Genomic DNA, 17,609 nt, shown 5'->3' with positions numbered 1-17,609 from the left:
GACTTTCATTACGTTTTCGTGACAATGGCTTTTGAAACGAATCAGTCCAGTTTTCTTTCTAGATGCTGACGTCAGGCGAGGGAAATCCAGCTTTTTTAATGTTTTCTCTAAACTGATCAATATTTATTATGTTATAGGTTACATCTGATTGAGGAAAAAATAATGAGAAAAATAATATACTCCACGATTTCAATGTGCGTGTATGCTTAAAAAAATTCACAGTCTTCTATCAGCAAATGAATTGAATCTCTTGAGCATATATATTCTTAAACATGTGATTTTTACCGGTCAGTTTTTAGCCAACAACACGGATTTTTTTTTTCTTCAATTTAAGTCTCTGATCCTTAAATGTTGCCTTCACTGACCCACAATGTGTGTTGGGTAACGTATTTTCGTACACGTCAGCCTTCAATTTCACTGTCCTGTCAGCGAGGAGGAACTTTTCCTTTGTCTTGGCTCTGTTGTTGCTGTCATTGTGGCGTTTTTCTTCATTCCACCAAGTTTTCTGTCTGTCAGCCTGAAATCAGGACAAGAGACGAACAGACCAGCAGACGTCATCCTTCCAGATTTTGGTGAACAATACGTGCACTTTTGTTTTTTTTTCTGCCCTCCCTCCCTTTCCACGTTCTCCACTTCTCCCTCGCAGGACACAACAAGTGTTTGATTCGCTGTCTGGTCGTGCATATTAATGAGAATGGGATAGCGGGCAGCTTTTAAAAGAGCTGCTGCCTGCCTCTCCACAGCAAGCGACGGGGAGAGAGAGACCTAAACGAGTGATTGGAGATTCATCCAAGCGCTCGGGACGCACAGACGGAGTTGCACAATCAGTGCTCCAAAGGGACCCCAAAAAGCTGAAATCCCCATTGCTCTTCACGTCTGCCTCCCAGTAGTGGATGCTATCTACATATCGAAAGACTTTTTGTTGATATTTCAGTATTTACTGCTTTGCAAGGCTCGGGTTTTGAGGAACTTCTTTTTTTTTAAAAAATCTTTTTGGACTTGTGAAGACATGCGTGGGTGCACGACGGTGCTGCTTTTGTTAGTGGTGGCCTTATGCTGCCTGAGCGCAGAAGGTAAACACTTTTTTCCTGTTTATCTTAGTTAAAGTTTGTCATTTTTCAAAATGGGCTGTGCGGCGCTTAAGCTGTGATAACTGAACAATTATCGGTAGGTCGAAAATAGGTGGGAGGTGAAAGCAAACGCCTGGTGTGTTGTGTTGTGTTCGTGAAAGGAAAGATTGAGGAATCAACTCATGCTGTGCAGAGTTTGTTTGAAACCAGAGTCAACAGCTGAAGTCAACTTTGCTGAAGGGACTCAGTGGTGCGTTTGCTTGCATGCCTGTGCTCCAAAAATGAATTTAGGTCGGCATAAACAGTGTGTTAGCAGTAGTGTGCACTCAATTAGGCACTTTGTTTGTTTCCTAGTATCCATAAACACTGAGATCTTGGAGCTGAACTGTAATAATGAATACCACTCTGGTGTAAGAAATCTGCTGTTATGATGAGCCTTATGTTGGCAAGCGTCCTTGCACCCTGAACAGCCCCCTGGGACATACAGCGTCTGGCAAGACAAGCGAAGCCACCCTTATGTAACTAAATTAACAGTAAAATATTCCAATTTTAGTTTTTACATAATTATTTAAAATGCATTTTTCTTTCTGTATCATAGTTTCATTCTCCTTTCGTGTCTGCAGCTGTCAAACTTTATGGGAAAACTTTGTCTGTATTTGCCAGGAGCATTATTATATTCTGATGGAAACTGACTTTTTGTATAACGTCTTTCCCACCATATAGATATGAAAGTAAACATATACATCATTTGAGAACAGGTTTAACGGGCATCTCTTTCAGTTCAGTGTGTAAAGTGGTGAAGCTGTTTGCCTTTGACAATATAGTAACACCAGTGTTTGCCCATTTTTATTGGCCTTTGTTGTCTGATATGTTGGTGCTCAGTCGCGCTCCACTGTGGGGGCTTGTGACAGATTTAGTGCCTGGCGGTCTGGACAGATAGCAGATGATGGATGAGGGAAACCTTGGACTATCCAGGTCATCACCTCCCATCACAAATATACAGCCCAGCAAAACGAATTTCCTCTGTGTAATATATTCACTACTACAGCTAGAAAACTTGCCCTGAACAGGCATCATTTTAAGTTGATCAGAAGATGATGGACAGACATTATTAAATATATATGTATGCTTCAGAAGTAAGATGACATGTAGCTTTAATTAAAGAGGTGCATAGACTCTCCCTTAGTGCTTGTAGTGCAGGAATTTTATAAAATTAGTGTCTGATAGAGAAGCAACATGATAGTGAGATAAATACAGGATAGCTGAAGTCTCAAGTTCTTCGTGCAAGGCAGTAAGACCTTTAGGAACCCATGCATCGTCTGAGCTTAACGGGATAAATGCAGCATGTTTAATTTTGCTGATGTGCAGTGAACAATCAGCAATAGCATAAAACTCGTACAGTGTGGAATTCAAGCCAATTTCCTCTCTACACAGATGTTTCCATTTTAGTCATGCTTAATATAAAAAGGGGTCTAACTGCATGCCAAATTATATTTCTATTTTAATGTGCCTTTGACTGTGACTTAAGTAAAAGCATGGAATTTCAGCTGTGTGTTGCCAGATATAAATATAGAAACAGATAACACCCACTTGTCCTTTGAATTATAATTCAAAGATAAAGCGGGAATACTTCGTTGTGATTCCACGCCAGTTTGCCGTCAGATCGCAAAGAATTAACTTCCCTGTCAGTTAAATACCTGTCAGTCTGACTGGAAGTAATTGAGCTTGCATGACAAGTTTATTAGATTTGTGTCTTAGCAGTGTAATGTGTGCATTATATTTCTCAACAGCTTACAAGTGCAGGTGCACCAGAAAAGGGCCCAAGATCCGATACAAGGATGTACAGAAGCTGGAGATCAAACCCAAACACCCGTTCTGCCAGGAGAAGATGATATTGTGAGTCAGACTCTGATTCTCTTTCAGTGTGTCACTCTCCATATGTCATTTCTGCATTTTCTCGTTTCTCTCTCTGCTTTTTTCCTCAGTTCTTATTCCTACTTTACATTCTTCTTTTTGCTTAATCCCTTGACATTTTCCTACCTGCTTACCTGTGTTCCCTGTTTTCCCCCCTTTCCTCTGGTTATTCATCCCCTTTTTCTTCCAGCGTGTACTCTGCACATGCTTTGAATACAAATCATACAATTAGCAGATTACCAGCATATTTAAAGCCGTTCCTGAAGCATAATGATACTCCAACATACTGTAAACATATTCAGCTGACGCGCTCACATTTTGAGAACACCCTTTCGTTGGTGCCTAAAACACTCTGAAAGATTTGCAGCGCGATAAACTGATAATTTAATTACTCCCTGTAGACAGGAGGTGGGGATGATTTATTACCTGAAAAGGAGGGGATGAAGAAAGCAGCGATTTCCAGGACATTCCACAATGTTCAATTACTCAAGCATGAACATTTCCAGACTTTTATTTGTAAATTCAGACATCATGGGCAGTGTGAGATGTAAGCATCACATAATGATGCAGTCCATTAATCTATCTATTAATCTATTAAAGTCTAGTTAATGTAAGAATAATGTAATGCTTCTGTGTTCAAAAGACTATTTGTACTTAAACAATAAAAAATGGGCTAAATCACAGATCAGTGCTTGATCTTTCTGCCTCTCTCTGCCATCAGACATTTAACCTTTCAGGTCAAAGTTCAAGCACACATACAGCTAATATGCTCATTTTGAGCTACTGAGGAATGCACCATGAACTGATTCTTCTCCTATGAATTATATTTCAAAAGAAGTAACCTGTAGCGCTTTAAGACAGACACTCTCACCTGAAATTTATAAATACATTCATATTATGCGTACAGTCTGTACTACATGATTTCAGTTGATGTGAATGAAGCCCCACACAAGCCAATAAAAAACTATAAAACGCTGTGTGCGTTTCATTTTTTTTAAGTTTTTGCTTCAAAGCTAAATGAAGGCACAGCAGATGGGGATGTTATGTCAGCCTCCTGGGACTCTGCTTGGTGTTCAATGCACAATCTCTGCTGCCACCTGCTGCCACATTACAATATAACACAGAGGACACAGGCTGTGTGATGTGTGGACAGATTTTTATGCTCAAAGTGTATTCTACTTTTTACAAAAGGTTTGAGATAATATCCAACCATTTAAGTCAGTTTATCATATCAATTGATTTTAAACAGAAAACTAGGTCCTCTTATCTCACAATTTGCTGCTTTTATAGCAATTTTAATTAAGTAAAATTGATTATTAAGTTTTAAGTTTGCTGTTGTTCTGTTTTTGTTTTATCATTAATAATTTATTTAAGCTCCAAGTACATTTATACTATTAAAATCATTCATCTTATTACAGATGCCCTTCCGAAATGAGTACTTTATGGTAATCGGTTGTTGTTGAGTACAGCAAAGAAATTATAATATTTGAAAATTTTAGTGTGTTAATCAGTGTTTCAAATTTCATTTGAAAATTTCACCTTTCAAGTGCTGAATAGTTACAAAATAGCTGTTAGATGTTGTCTCCATCTATCCGAACGTTATATTTTTATGAATGTGATGTGCTCTTGAACGCCTTAAGGGAATTTCTTAAAAATTGAGCCAAATATTAGCTTAGCTGATTACATTTTGAGGGTCAGAGGTTATGGTCACTCTAACCTCACAAAAAACATTTTGGGGCTTAACTCAAGAATTTACACTGTAAATACTAATAAATTTAACACTCTGTAAAAGTCATCACTCATGATAAAGGCTGAAAAGGGCTATTTGAATTCATGACTCCTACCTTACATATTTTATACATGAACTGCAACGTAACTGGCTGGCGGAGGAATACAGCTGCAAAGCGGAGGGATGATGTATAGTCACACATCAAGTCAGTCAAGAAATAAATTGTGTGTGCATTCCAAAAGAACAAACCTGTCAGAAGCATTATATTGTATTTGGTCTGCATCACCTCACAGGTCTGTTTTTCTGTGAGGGTGTTACGCGCCACACAGTCATCATTCAAGGTTGCTCTATTAGCATGAGATGGGGCCCACCAGCCGTTAGTGCCTGGTGAAAAATGAGTCTCAGCAGGCTCCGGAAAGCAACAGAAAGAAAGAGAGTGGGAGAGAAATGAGCAAGAGAGTCCCCACTTTGGTCGTTTGGCTTACAGCGCTTAGTTTGGCATTCTCAGCAGCCACTCCTAACCACAAACATGCACAACCTAGGAGCCCCATATACCATCTCCCTATTCCTACCTGTCCTCTCAATTTTCTGTCTTTTCCCTGGACTTCATTCATCTTCACCTTCCTTTTTCTAATGTCCTTATAACTCACGGAAGTTTTCAGTCAGTGGCTGTGCTTCAGCTACCTAGGTGAATGATAATGAGTCGGAACCAAAGCTCAAACGATCACGGTAATTAGGTTAAATGCAATATACACAGGAAGTTTCATGTTCTATCCATCAAACACACTCAGAACTCAGTTCTTCCAAAAGAAAGAACACAGAGCTATCTAACTAAGGCATCAATTGTGAAACAAAGGGACAACCAAATGGGCAGGAAAATAGAGGCAAAACTCTTTAATCTAATCTTTATAACCACTGAATACAGCCTTCGAATCAAAAGTCAAGTTCCTTTGCAGTCAAGTCATTTAGCATTCATGGTTTGCTGAGCCTTTGAGTGTGTCACTGGATAGTGAGGCCCCCTAGCATGGTGGGTCTTTTGTTTTTTTATATTTACCACGCTCGCTTCTTTCATCTGAATACGCCACATACAGGCAGTCTGTCTCTGTCGTTGCCAAAAGCAGAGCATAACAGACAGATGAACTGATTCAATGAGCTTAGATGTCACATTTTTAAGTGGCAGCTCCATAATATTGCTTCATTGCCAAAAAAGCTGGCAAAGCTGTGCAAGCGGATCTTTTGAATTCGGAGGGCATTCAGCTGTGGAAATGTTATTGGAGGCAGCTTAGAATAGCCACTAAAATTTGGGGCAAAAACATGTCAGATGTCTTACTCCTTAACCAGTCTCTATTCAGCAGACTCAGACTGGCTTTCAGATGGTTTGACTTGCTCACAACAGTGTTTTTACTCCAATGAAGTTGTGCCTTGAGTTCTTAAGCTGAACTTAACCCTCCAAGTCAAACTGAAAACTTTCATTGTGAAATGTTCTTATTTTACTCACTAGCCATTTTTGTTGTCATGATATGATAGCAGTCAGATTCCGGTAAGTGCTTGGCCTTTAGGGCCACTATATTATTTTTTTCACAAGTGATGTAGTCATTGAAATGTTAAAAGCGATCTTACTGAATAGCTGGCAGCCACATGTGCAAAAATAACTTTTTGCACATTTTAAAAATCTTTTTTAATTTTTATAGGAATAAATAAGAGTGTTCAAGAGTACATGTGTACTTGATACAGACTGGAAAACCTACATGTCATGTTTTGTGTTTTTTAAAATCAGTATTTAACCTTTGCTTCTTCTCGGCTCCTGTTCTCAGTGTGACAATGGAGAATGTGTCTCGGTTCAAGGGGCAGGAGTACTGTCTTCATCCCAAACTTCAGAGCACTAAGAACCTGGTCAAATGGTTCCGCATCTGGAAGGACAAGCACAGGTAATAGCCTAACACCAAAATAAATAAATAAATAAAAATCAGGTGATGTTAGTTAAAAGTACAGTCAGTCGTGTTGTTAGGTTATTTAATGTGTAATTATATATTTCAGCAAATTGATTTTCACAAACCGAAACATCTAAACATTTTACAAACTTAGAATCAATTAATTCATAGTACACAGAACAAACACGTGGCCTAGATAAATAAATAAATAAGACTAGATAAAATGTCATCCTCTTCCTGTATCTGAACGAAACCGTGCATGAACACATTTATTTATTCCAAATACTGTCACATTTACTTATGGTAGCAGAGTAGACACGTGACCTTCCCATCCCTGGACAGATGATAACAACCTGAATAAAAAAAACAACAGCAGCTGGGTATAAGCTAACATTATGCCAGCTAATGTTAGGCTCGAGTGCCCTGAAAATCACATTTCCTTCTGTTTATCAGAGACAAAGTGTCGCTAAGAGTCCCAGTCCAAAAATGTTAGATCCATGTTGTCAGCTGAGGTGAAAGCAGAATGACAGCCTACACTCACTACAGATAAACAGCAGCTAGAATTGTTTGTCCTATGGAGGCCACCATAGCAAGGATTTTACTCTTGCATTGGTAGGCGTAACAAAACAGAATTAAGTTGAGCGTGATCTGCATTCTACTGACATCTAGTGGTCATCTATCAGGTTCACATGAGAAAAAATTATATAAATACGTAAGTCAGACAGAGTTAGCTTAGTCAAACCCATAAACTATCGGTGTTACAGTTAAGGTCCACAAGTGTACTTTTTTTAGCTTCTATGTCCAATTTGCTGCCTTTCATGGGAGATAGAGTTTGTGCAGTTACATAAATGTACCAGTTTATATACCTAAACATAAAACACTGACGTAACAGAGATAACATATGCTGTTATGGAAACTTAACCCCTTTTAGAGATTTGTTAAAGTAAATAAAAGTAAGAATCTGAAGAACATTTCATGTATTTACAATATGGCACAGCTCCATAACTTATATATATTGTCAAATGTTTACAAAACTTCACAAACAACATTTGATGTAACTAATGGTTATTTGACTTACTTCTGCATTGCTATCATCTAAAAGCAGTCAGGCTATTCTTTTCTGACAAGCCAGTATTTCCTAGAGAACTGTTACTGAATGTTTCCCTTTGGATTAGCCTCTACAGACCCTGAGATGGTTTTGTGGGAAAATCCCAGTAGATCAGCAGTTTCTGAGCTAGTTAAACCAGCCCGCACCAGCACTAACAATCATCTTCCCCATTTTAATGCTCAGTTTGAGCATTATAAGGTTATTTTGGACATGTCTACATGCCTAAATTCAGTGAATTGCTGCCATGTGATTGGCTGATTAGATATTATTAGATATGCATTAACAATCACCTAAACAGGCGTACCTAATAAAGCATTATCACCATTATTATTACCATGTTATATCTTCTTTGTCATTTCATTAAGAAGCAATGCATAAACCACTCATAAACATATGCACATAAAGTTTTTCAAGTTTTATCCCTGACTCCGGGCTGAAACCATATCCAGTGGCTATCAATAAAGATGTTATGCTTTATTGATTTGTTTTGTTAAAACTAGTCTTTTTAACTTCAGAGGTCAGAGTCAGGTCTTAGACAAAAGTCCTCTGGACGTATTTTTTCAAAAACAGCATTTCTAAGGGACACTGTTGGTTACAGAAGCATTAAAGTCATGTTCGTACTACATGTAAACATTTGATCGCTACTCAAACAGAGACACCTTTTTTAGGAGGCTGAAAAAAAACCTACATTGTTTGCAACCAAAGGAGCAAATCTCGTAAGAGATATATGTTTGTTTTCCACAGGGTGTATGAAGCATAACACCGTCGCTCTCAACACAAGGATCGTGTGAGACAAACAAAGGACACCAACTCCACCAGGACTACATTTGTGAAGTACAAGATGTAATCTGCATTGAAGCTGTACTTCTACTTCTTCTGCCTGAGATCTGTCAAGCGCATCAAGAGATATCTACAATTTGTACATAGGCTGGTGGGCTCGCTTTAGTTGGCCATCAGTGTAGTTACAGTCACTCACCACTCCAGTCTTTGCCACTGTAGTTATATTTGTCAAATTGTGGACAACGCCATCTGTGTTCAAACAGTTGTATGGTTGTTATTCAAAGGGGCTTCTGTTTTGTTTTGGCTTTGGTGAAAAATGTGCAAGAAAAAGAAATTCTGAGGAAAGGCAAATATTTCTCTTAAAAATACAGTGTATTGGTGTTTAATCATTGCAGTTTCCACTTTTCCGTATCCTATTCAGTATGACAGGTATATTTATATAATCAGCGTATAAGGTTTGGCTACAAGGGCGCAGTTGAAATAATGGGATAAAGGTTCTCCATAAATTAGATTCTCTGTATCTGTAGAGGAGAGTCAGTCAGTGTGTGATTATATTTTATACAGAAGTTGTTTTTATTCAGACAGATTATGGAGGTCCGACAGTCAGTGTGTGTGTGTGTGTGTGTGTGTGTGTGTGTGTGTGTGTGTGTGTGTGTGTGTGTACGCATCTGTGAGTGTTTTAACTGTTTCCATCTTAATAAAAATTCATCTTCAGAGGGACAACTGAATCTATTTTTTTTGCAAACTGTTCTCATACTTAACCTTCAGAGTGCACATTCAATAAATATAAAAAAATCAAACAGGTCATCTGTGCCATCACTGCTACAGTCTGTTTATTGGAAATTGTCCAAATAGGTCATTAGTAAGTACACTAAGAATATAAGAATCCTAGCTGTTTATGACGAATGACTATATGTTTCCATATTTTCACACTGGTTGAAATATTTTTTTAACTGACCTACATATCGTGGCATCCTTAAAAAGATGAGGCAGGCCTGCGATAGCACCAGTAGACACCATCTTGATTTTAAAACCTATTTAAACTCTTTAACGCCTGCTGAAAATATAAAATAATAATAATTAGAATAATTTTAGGAAATATTTGTCAGACAGAAGTAAAATGTGCTCTGGGCTTTACTGCACCTACAACAGTAAAGCAAAAGGAAATTACAGTGACATTATCAATAGTTTCAAACTCTGCCCAGTGAAATAGTCTGGCTTACTGGTGTGTTTTTTACTAGTTTATGGACAATAAGGAAGCTCAGTGGCACAAAAGAATGAACTATAGCAAGATTTGGTTACATAGAAAAAAGTTTCTTTTGTATGTCTTCTTTTTGTTGTATGATTTATATATATATATATATATATATATATATATATATATATATATATATATATATTGATGGAGGAAATGTTGGCTGTTATCAGAATTGTCATTTATGATGGAGTTTGTGTTATTTTGATGTTAGAAAGGCATTGGAAAAGTAATGCTTTGCTAGGGACGATTTGGCTGAATCTTCCAAGAGTCTGAATTACAATTACTGCCCACACAGAAGACAACACTCACAACAATTTAAGCTGTATGGCCATTATGGTTTTTTTTTCATTGGTTTTCTTTTTCCTATAGTCCTATATGGATGACTTCAGTATCTCCTAACCAATTCTCTCATTCTTCCTTTTGAATATTATTATTCCTATTATTATTATTATTCCTTTTGCACATTATATATATATATATATATATATATATATATATATATATATATATATATATGTATATATATATGTATATATATATATATATATATATATATATATACACACACATACACACACACACATACATACGTAACGAAGCATTTTGGAAGTGGAAACATATAGCCTATACGTTACTGAGAATAAAGAATAAATTCATCTTAAGACTTTATAGCATCATGTATGTTGTATTACTGCATTATAGCTGTTTTTTGCTATTTAAATCTTGTTTTGGTAACAGATTCTTGGAGGGTGTGTGTTTGAAGCCCGCCAAGCTCACTGTTAGACCTTCCTTAGATTGTTAAACAATAAACACAGCAATAAAGTGTCTATAGAGTGTCTATAGAGCTTGTGTCAGCTTGTGTTTGTATTTAATTCATTTAATTGAATTATTGAATCGTAGTTCAACTGAAACAGCAAAGAAACCTTTTTTTCTTACAACTTATTCCACCAGGTGGCGGTAAATACCCATTCAGTCACATTTAATATCCTGAAAGTGACTTTGCTCCACTGTATTTATACATAAAATACATTTATGTTAAGTAATATAATGCATAACTAATATAGTACATTTATTTATCATGTCACTATGTGCAGTATAGGCAGGCTGGATATCAAATACGTGTAATGCTCTTTTATTCACTTTAACAAATCTCTAAAAGTGGTTACGTTTTCATAACAGCATATGTTATCTCTATTACTTCAGTGTTTTATTTTTAGGCACATAAACTATTCATTTAATGATTAATTAACTTGCAACTATCTTTATGTAACTGCACAAACTCTATCTGCCATGAAACGCAGCAAATTGAAGATAAAAGCTCGAGAAAAAAAAGCACACTTGTGGACCTTAAGGTTACAATTGTTACACATATAGTTTATGGGGTGGACTTTGTTGTAAAGGCTCAGGTTTATTATGCTGCCAGCATATGAAAAAAGGGGTGCTTATTAAAGTATATGTAGTTAAAGGTTTTAGTTTATACATTTATTCATTAGTTTTATTTGTAAGAAGCAATGTACAAAAACACTGGAAGAGAAAAAACAAACAAAACAAACACATATCTAACATGCAAGTAATAATAAAAGAATCTTTGCATTATTAAGCATACAATAGCAATAGTACTTTATTATTTCTAAAATATAAAAAAGAGATTATTAGACTGAATTTACAGCACTGTGCAAAAGTCTCTTGCCACTCCTTTCTTTTGCTTCCAAGGAGCCAGACTTCCATGTAATATTTTAAAGTGAGCAGCAGTTCTCCAGGCTTTCTGAAATTATTTCACAATCTTTCTTTAGACATTGGCTGCTTTTTCTTTAATTTTCAGTCCATTCCTTGTACCAGAGCATTTTTTACATTTTCTACTGTTTGTGAAGCCATTCAAGTATAAAAAAGCCACACAACTCAGGGGAAAAACCAGTCTTGCACAATAGTGTAATATAGCCAAAACCAAATTTGAAATCTATTTTTAGTCACTTTGTTACTAGCAGAATGTTGTAAAAACACATTTGGTTATACAAAAAAAGTGAAACACAACATAGTTTGCCACAAATAAAATGTTTTTGCGCTAGCAAGGTGCCTCCTAAAGAGAAATAAGCCCAAGTGTGTTTTTGCCTTACATACTGTACTTACTTTTACGTTTACACATTCACATTTGTGCGTAAATCGCTGCACCTATTTCCTATCGTCTATATATATATACACATATATATATAACACATACTTGACACTGGATTATTACTGTTATAAGTAGATAAAGAAATCAGCCACAGATGCGTTTTAAGATGTCTCTGCTAGTCTACAGCTGTCTGCAAGGCGGGGTCAGTATTTGGCAGCTGTCTCCTGCTGCGCTCACAGTAAAGGAGGCGGGGCCAGTATTTGGCAGGTTCGTCCCTGGAGGGTGTGTGTGTATGTGTGCGAGTCTCTCCAAGCAACGACCTGCGAACGGGCATCCGAGCCAGTCTGAGCAAAAAAACAGGAACCACATTAATTTCGAGTGTCTTTGCAATGTTCCCGACGATATTTCTACATTATTTGCTTTGATCTCGTCAAAGTTACCGTCTCACCAGAAGTCGGCTTCAGAAACGAAACAAGAAATTAATGCATCTCGCTCCGCTTTCCTGTTTGTTTTGACCTGGTAAGGTACCCCGGAGCGTCTGATTAGCTTTCCTTGCTAACAGCTCTTCTTCTGGTTCTCTCAGCATCTTAAACGCTAACTAATGCTAGCCTGCTAAGCTAACTCTGTCTGACCATTTCTATTATGTGTTTATATCATTTTTTTCTCATGTATACCTGATATGATATATCTGCTCTATATGTGTCTTTACGTAGAGGCTAATATTAAAGCGCACAGCGGGGCTTAAACCCGTTTGCGACTACATTTGTGGTCACTGTGAGCTAGTGGCTAACGGATAGCACCGAATAGCAGTTCCATCACATCTGTGGCTCCTCCGCAGGCACGGCAAGCTAATTCGGAGACAGAAAAAGAAACTCCTAAATAATTGAGTGTTTGTTGGCTTTTATCAGTACCGCAAGATAAAAAAAAAAAACACTCAATGGATTTAAAAAAAAAAAAAGTTTTGTGTACATTTGATAATATATATAAATTATGGAGTTGTGTGATATTGCTTGTGCATCAAGAATATGAGTCGCGCTAGGTAGGATAGTTTAAAATCATCCGGTTATGACGGGTTTTTTATACAGGATTATACGGAAACCGTTTTGAAATCTGTGTTCCTGGAATTCGTGCTCTCCCGAGTTGTAGATGGTTTCGTTTTCTGTTCTGTTTATTTCTGGAAAGCTTCATCACTGACACAGATGCTTCCTGCTCGGATTCATTTAACTGTGTGTGCTGGAATGTTCGCCAATGCTTAGGTTCACATGATTTGATACGAAGCTGTGCTGATCCAGATGAGGATATGTATATGTGCAATAATTGCGTCAGCAATGGCGTTACATTGAAATGAGAGGCTGACGTTTATTTCTGAGCTTTTTGAAGTCTTGGTGATTGCATAATGGCATCCGCCAACATGTCAAGAAGCATGACGGGTTGGTCTTCTGCATACACTGTATAGTGTGCATAAGTAAAAGAACTTCCATGTGTATGAAAACTAGACTGTAATTCACAATTATTCATAAATATTTGGCCAATTTAGGTCATAAATAAGGCATTAGTTAAGAGGAATTTACCAGTATATCCAGGTATGTTGTTAGTAATATTATTTCTGTGCCTACCATATAGGTTCAAATAATAAATATAAAATAACAAATAATTTTTTCACTTCATGACTTGTAGGAGTTAATTCTATAAAACCCTTTTAGTTCGAATACATTTCAAACTACAGCGCACCTAAATAATACACATTCACAATTATTAGTTATACCTCTTAAAGTGCTCATTAACACAAATACCTAATTAGGAAGTCACATGGCAGCAACTCAATGGATTCAGGCATGCAGACTTTGTCAAGTCAACCCGCTGAAGTTTAAACTTAGCATCAGAATGAGGAAGAAAAGTGGTTTCAATAACTTTGAACTTGGTTTGACTGTTGGTGCCAGATGGGCTAGTCTGAGTATTTTCCTACACACCTCTCTGTACTGTGCACAAGTAAAACAAGTGCTCTCACAATCTAGTTTGAAGTTCAGTCTGGTCTGGAAAAGGGAAAATATCAAGTGAGCAAAAGCTCTTTGGATAAAAAGCCTTGTTTGTGCCAGAGGTCAGAGAAGAAAGCTGCTTTGAGTTGATAGGCAATCAACAGGGGCTTGAATATCAGCAGTTGGGCTCAACTGTCTTAAAACTGTGTTTAAATGGTACATAATAAATTCAAAATAAAATGTTTGCTGCAATGCTACCTTTGCCCCTGTTTTTAAATAAAGTCAATATATAGCAAGTCTTTGTTGTAAAGCTTTGATACAAACTCCATTTGGACTTGTCACGATAAACAGTGTTTTAGCCTTGAGGAATTACCCAGTATGCTGTTAAGCGGCATAATTGTGTAAATATGAAGTTATTAATTAAATAGTTTGTTTGACAACTTGTGTCCTAGGATTGTTCCCAGTTGAAGAGATTTGCAGATTTGTAATGGCTGTCCTTATAATGTGTATGATTCATAGGACAGGAACTATGAGTGAGAAGACTGTACAGTCATAAAAGCCCCCTTCTCATGCGCTTCAGCAGTATCCATGGCAGTAATAAGATAAATAATAATATAAGCTATTTGAAAGGACACGGTGGGCGTTGTATCTTTTAACTGGTACAGCATTTATGAAAGACTGGTACACTGCTCAGCACTGCGTAATTTGCAGTCATAAATACCATTTATGACTTCGAGATTTTTAATTGCAATAAAAAGCTTTGTTTTATTTTGGTAGTAAATGATACATTTCTGTTGTTTGTCAGACAAAACAAGTTAACTAGATTTCAAATTATGCTATGAAAAGCTTTTTATGAAATTTACATTAGAAAATATATGTGATTAAGTTGATTGGGAATTAAAATGAGTTGTTCTGTGACATCATCAGCTAACCAAATGATGGGGATGGCATTTTGATAACTAGAGATATACTAATATATCAACAGAACATTTGCATTGGTCTTGATCAGTTGCAGAAGTCAATGTTATAAATTTTATAATGGGTAAATATATATCAGGATTGTTACAAAGGGCTGAAAGACTTCTAACAGTTATGTTACAAGCTGTCCAGACGATATCTTTGTTTTTGATACTAGTTTATTAAAAAACTAAAAGCTTGAAAAAATTAGATTATATGTTATTTATGTCACAAAACTGTCCTGGCAGTAATTTAATACCGAAGCAACCTCTGATTTGTTTCCAATCTGTTCTGATTGGATAATCTTTATTGTGTTGAGCTCTTCAGATATAAAATAAGAATTATTTTTATCTACTTTAGTCTTAGGCCTTCTCAGTACAGTATAACCTGTTACCAAAACACTAGTGTCTAAGAAACAACAGGTGGATCTATACAGGTCAGTGGAAAAAATAAAAGTAGTTGTAAAGTTAGCTGCTGTAAAAACACCTTGGATTTAATCTGACAGTACTTTACAAGTGGTCTTATACAACAGTCCTCCAATACAGTCTACCTTAATAAAGGTTATAATTGTCCATGTTTGATGAAACTGTTTAAGCAAAGTGTTGATTCAGCTTTATGGTCATTCTAGAGTTGAGTTCTGGAGTTGTTGGTGTAAATGAGCTAGATAATGGGAGCGCAAACATCTCTCTAATAAAAACTGATCAGTATGATTTTATTGTGATTGATTTGAAATGGGCTGCATTAACTTTAACTTAATGTGGAACTGCAGTTAAAATCTATTTTAAATTTTTATTACTCCTCCAGTGATTTTATCAATTTTATCAATTTTATCAATTTTAATAACCGGTTTCCTCTCACAGTGCATATACATGCATGTTAGGTTAACTGGTGATTCTAAATGGCTATAAGTGTGTATGTGAGTATGAAGGGATGACTTTCCATTTATGCTAGACCTGCAAAAGACAGGCCGCCTGCCTAGGGAGTACTTTACCTCTCACTACATGAAAACTGTTCCAGCCCTAAGTTGGGTAAGATGGATGGATGAAACTGTACATTTTCCAAAAATGGTGACAATGGCTCTTACTCTTAGAGGCTCTTAGAGTGGAGTGTAACATATTAAGCCCTAAATACAGGAGAAAAAGCAGTAATTTGTCATATTGTGACAGGAATCGGTATGAATTTCAAATATTCAAGTTGTCATCCACTAATAAGAATGAGTAGTGACTGGGTGGTGGCGTAGCTCACTGGGTTGAGTAGAGGATCCATATGCCACATTCAAGAATAATTGGATAAGTTAGTATTTTTTTTTTTCATGAGATGCCTAGATGTTAACAGCTGGAAATTTAATAATTACAGTAATTATTTTACCTCTAGTCACCTACTATACCTACTTATAACTAACTATTAATACTGAAATCAAATAAAAATTAAATTCTCATTAAGTGTACTTAAACTGAACCTGCAGCCCTTTATGTGGAGTCTCTCACGTATGCACATACCAACAAAGTCAGAAATCTCCAGCCTCCTACAGTGTCAGATAAGACATACATGTAAGACGACCCATAGTTTTTATATGGAAGGAAAAACACACGCACACACAGCAGTGTCAAAATTACACAGCTGCCTGGAGTGTGAAACTATTGTTGCCTAGTCATTGAATGTTTTTTTTTTTTTAAATGCTGTGTATAGGGCCCCAAGCCAAACTAAATATGCCCCAAAGTTTGCTAAAGCTGGAGCAATACCAGAAAGCTACAAAATTAAATCTCATTTGGTTTATGTTAGCACGTATATAGCAAATATGCTTTGTAACTTATAACTAGTAGAATTGGTGAAAACACCATTTGTATGTTTGTATGTCATGTGTAAGCACAAAGCTAAGTACTCAGTGATGGACAACAACAAACTCCCATGAAAAGGAGTAGCAATATCAAAGTATGTAGCTACAAGCTGAGGAAATCCAAAGCACTGCCCTCTGTTGTAAATTAAACCAAAACTGCCCGAAGGCAGTGTCATGCTGTGTGTCACTGACCTGGCTCAAAGACTGTGTAAATGGAGATGGTTCACTGGGTGGCTATAGAAACGAAAGCTTCTACATGAGGGGAAAAAAACCCTCATAGAAGCTTTTTTCCTCATATTTTGTCATTTACCTTGAATAACAAAGAATATCAGAACTTTAACTGTACATAGAGAATAGATGGAAATGATGAAAATCACCCTTTGGTTTGATAAATACCATGTGTACATGCTTTAGGACTTCCATCAACAGGTATGACTAGTATGATCCTTTTGGCATGTATGTATTTAATTGCTAAGTGCTCTCAAACATGGAGCTATCGCTGTTTCCTCAATGACAGTAAACAGCTCAGTAAAAATCGCTGTGTCAGGCAATTATGAAATCAGGAAGTCATGTGAAAGTACAGTTTGTCACTACTAAAAAACTGACACAAAATGCATTAAGTTATCAAGCTCCTTGTGGTATGAAATAACACTTTGCAGAAGTGGTCAGCAAGGAGAGTGGTGAGGGGGATAGATGGCACTTGGGTCTGGTATAAACTAAATGTCCCACGTATAAACTGATCTCTGGAGAATGCTAGAGAATCAGTCTTGTGTAAAGATCTGACTGATCATCTTTAAAAGATCAGTGATGAGTGCCATGAAGGGAAAAACTATGAAAAAGAGAGATGGAGTTGGGGGGGGGGGGAGTAAAACAAGGTCCTCATTGCACTTTGAAGGACTTGGCTGATCTTTTTGCTCATGTCTGAGTGCGAAATAC

General features: G+C 36.8%; 2 protein-coding genes across 9 annotated transcripts in view; both read left to right on the top strand.

The window, feature by feature from the left end:
• The first annotated feature begins 359 nt into the window (after positions 1-359).
• cxcl14 (chemokine (C-X-C motif) ligand 14) lies at positions 360-9,332 on the top strand. The gene is made up of 4 exons (XM_026182352.2): positions 360-1,073; positions 2,861-2,966; positions 6,528-6,641; positions 8,497-9,332. Exons 1-4 carry the CDS (start codon positions 1,010-1,012, stop codon positions 8,510-8,512), a joined length of 300 nt encoding a protein of 99 aa, XP_026038137.1. The 5' UTR covers positions 360-1,009; the 3' UTR covers positions 8,513-9,332.
• A 2,833-nt stretch (positions 9,333-12,165) lies between these two features.
• fam13b (family with sequence similarity 13 member B) overlaps positions 12,166-17,609 on the top strand; it is a 69,539-nt gene continuing 64,095 nt past the window's right edge. For all 8 annotated transcript variants that reach the window (XM_026182340.2, XM_080304492.1, XM_026182321.2 and 5 more), the window contains exon 1: positions 12,166-12,422. The gene's annotated coding sequence lies outside the window, so the exon portion shown is untranslated. The remainder of the gene's footprint in view (positions 12,423-17,609) is intronic.

This window comes from Astatotilapia calliptera, chromosome 2 (assembly GCF_964374335.1).
Source record: "Astatotilapia calliptera chromosome 2, fAstCal68.1, whole genome shotgun sequence".
NCBI classification, from domain to species: domain Eukaryota; kingdom Metazoa; phylum Chordata; class Actinopteri; order Cichliformes; family Cichlidae; genus Astatotilapia; species Astatotilapia calliptera.
The sequence above is the reverse complement of the archived record's forward strand: the minus strand, read 5'-3'. Positions and strand labels throughout refer to the sequence as shown.

Bases quoted from the DNA above. Each gene is read 5' to 3' on its own strand.
- cxcl14 (XM_026182352.2), top strand. From the start codon at position 1,010: ATGCGTGGGTGCACGACGGTGCTGCTTTTGTTAGTGGTGGCCTTATGC. The intron at 1,074-2,860 runs GTAAACACTTTT...ATTTCTCAACAG, and splicing joins ATGCTGCCTGAGCGCAGAAG to CTTACAAGTGCAGGTGCACC. The intron at 2,967-6,527 runs GTGAGTCAGACT...TCCTGTTCTCAG, and splicing joins TGCCAGGAGAAGATGATATT to TGTGACAATGGAGAATGTGT.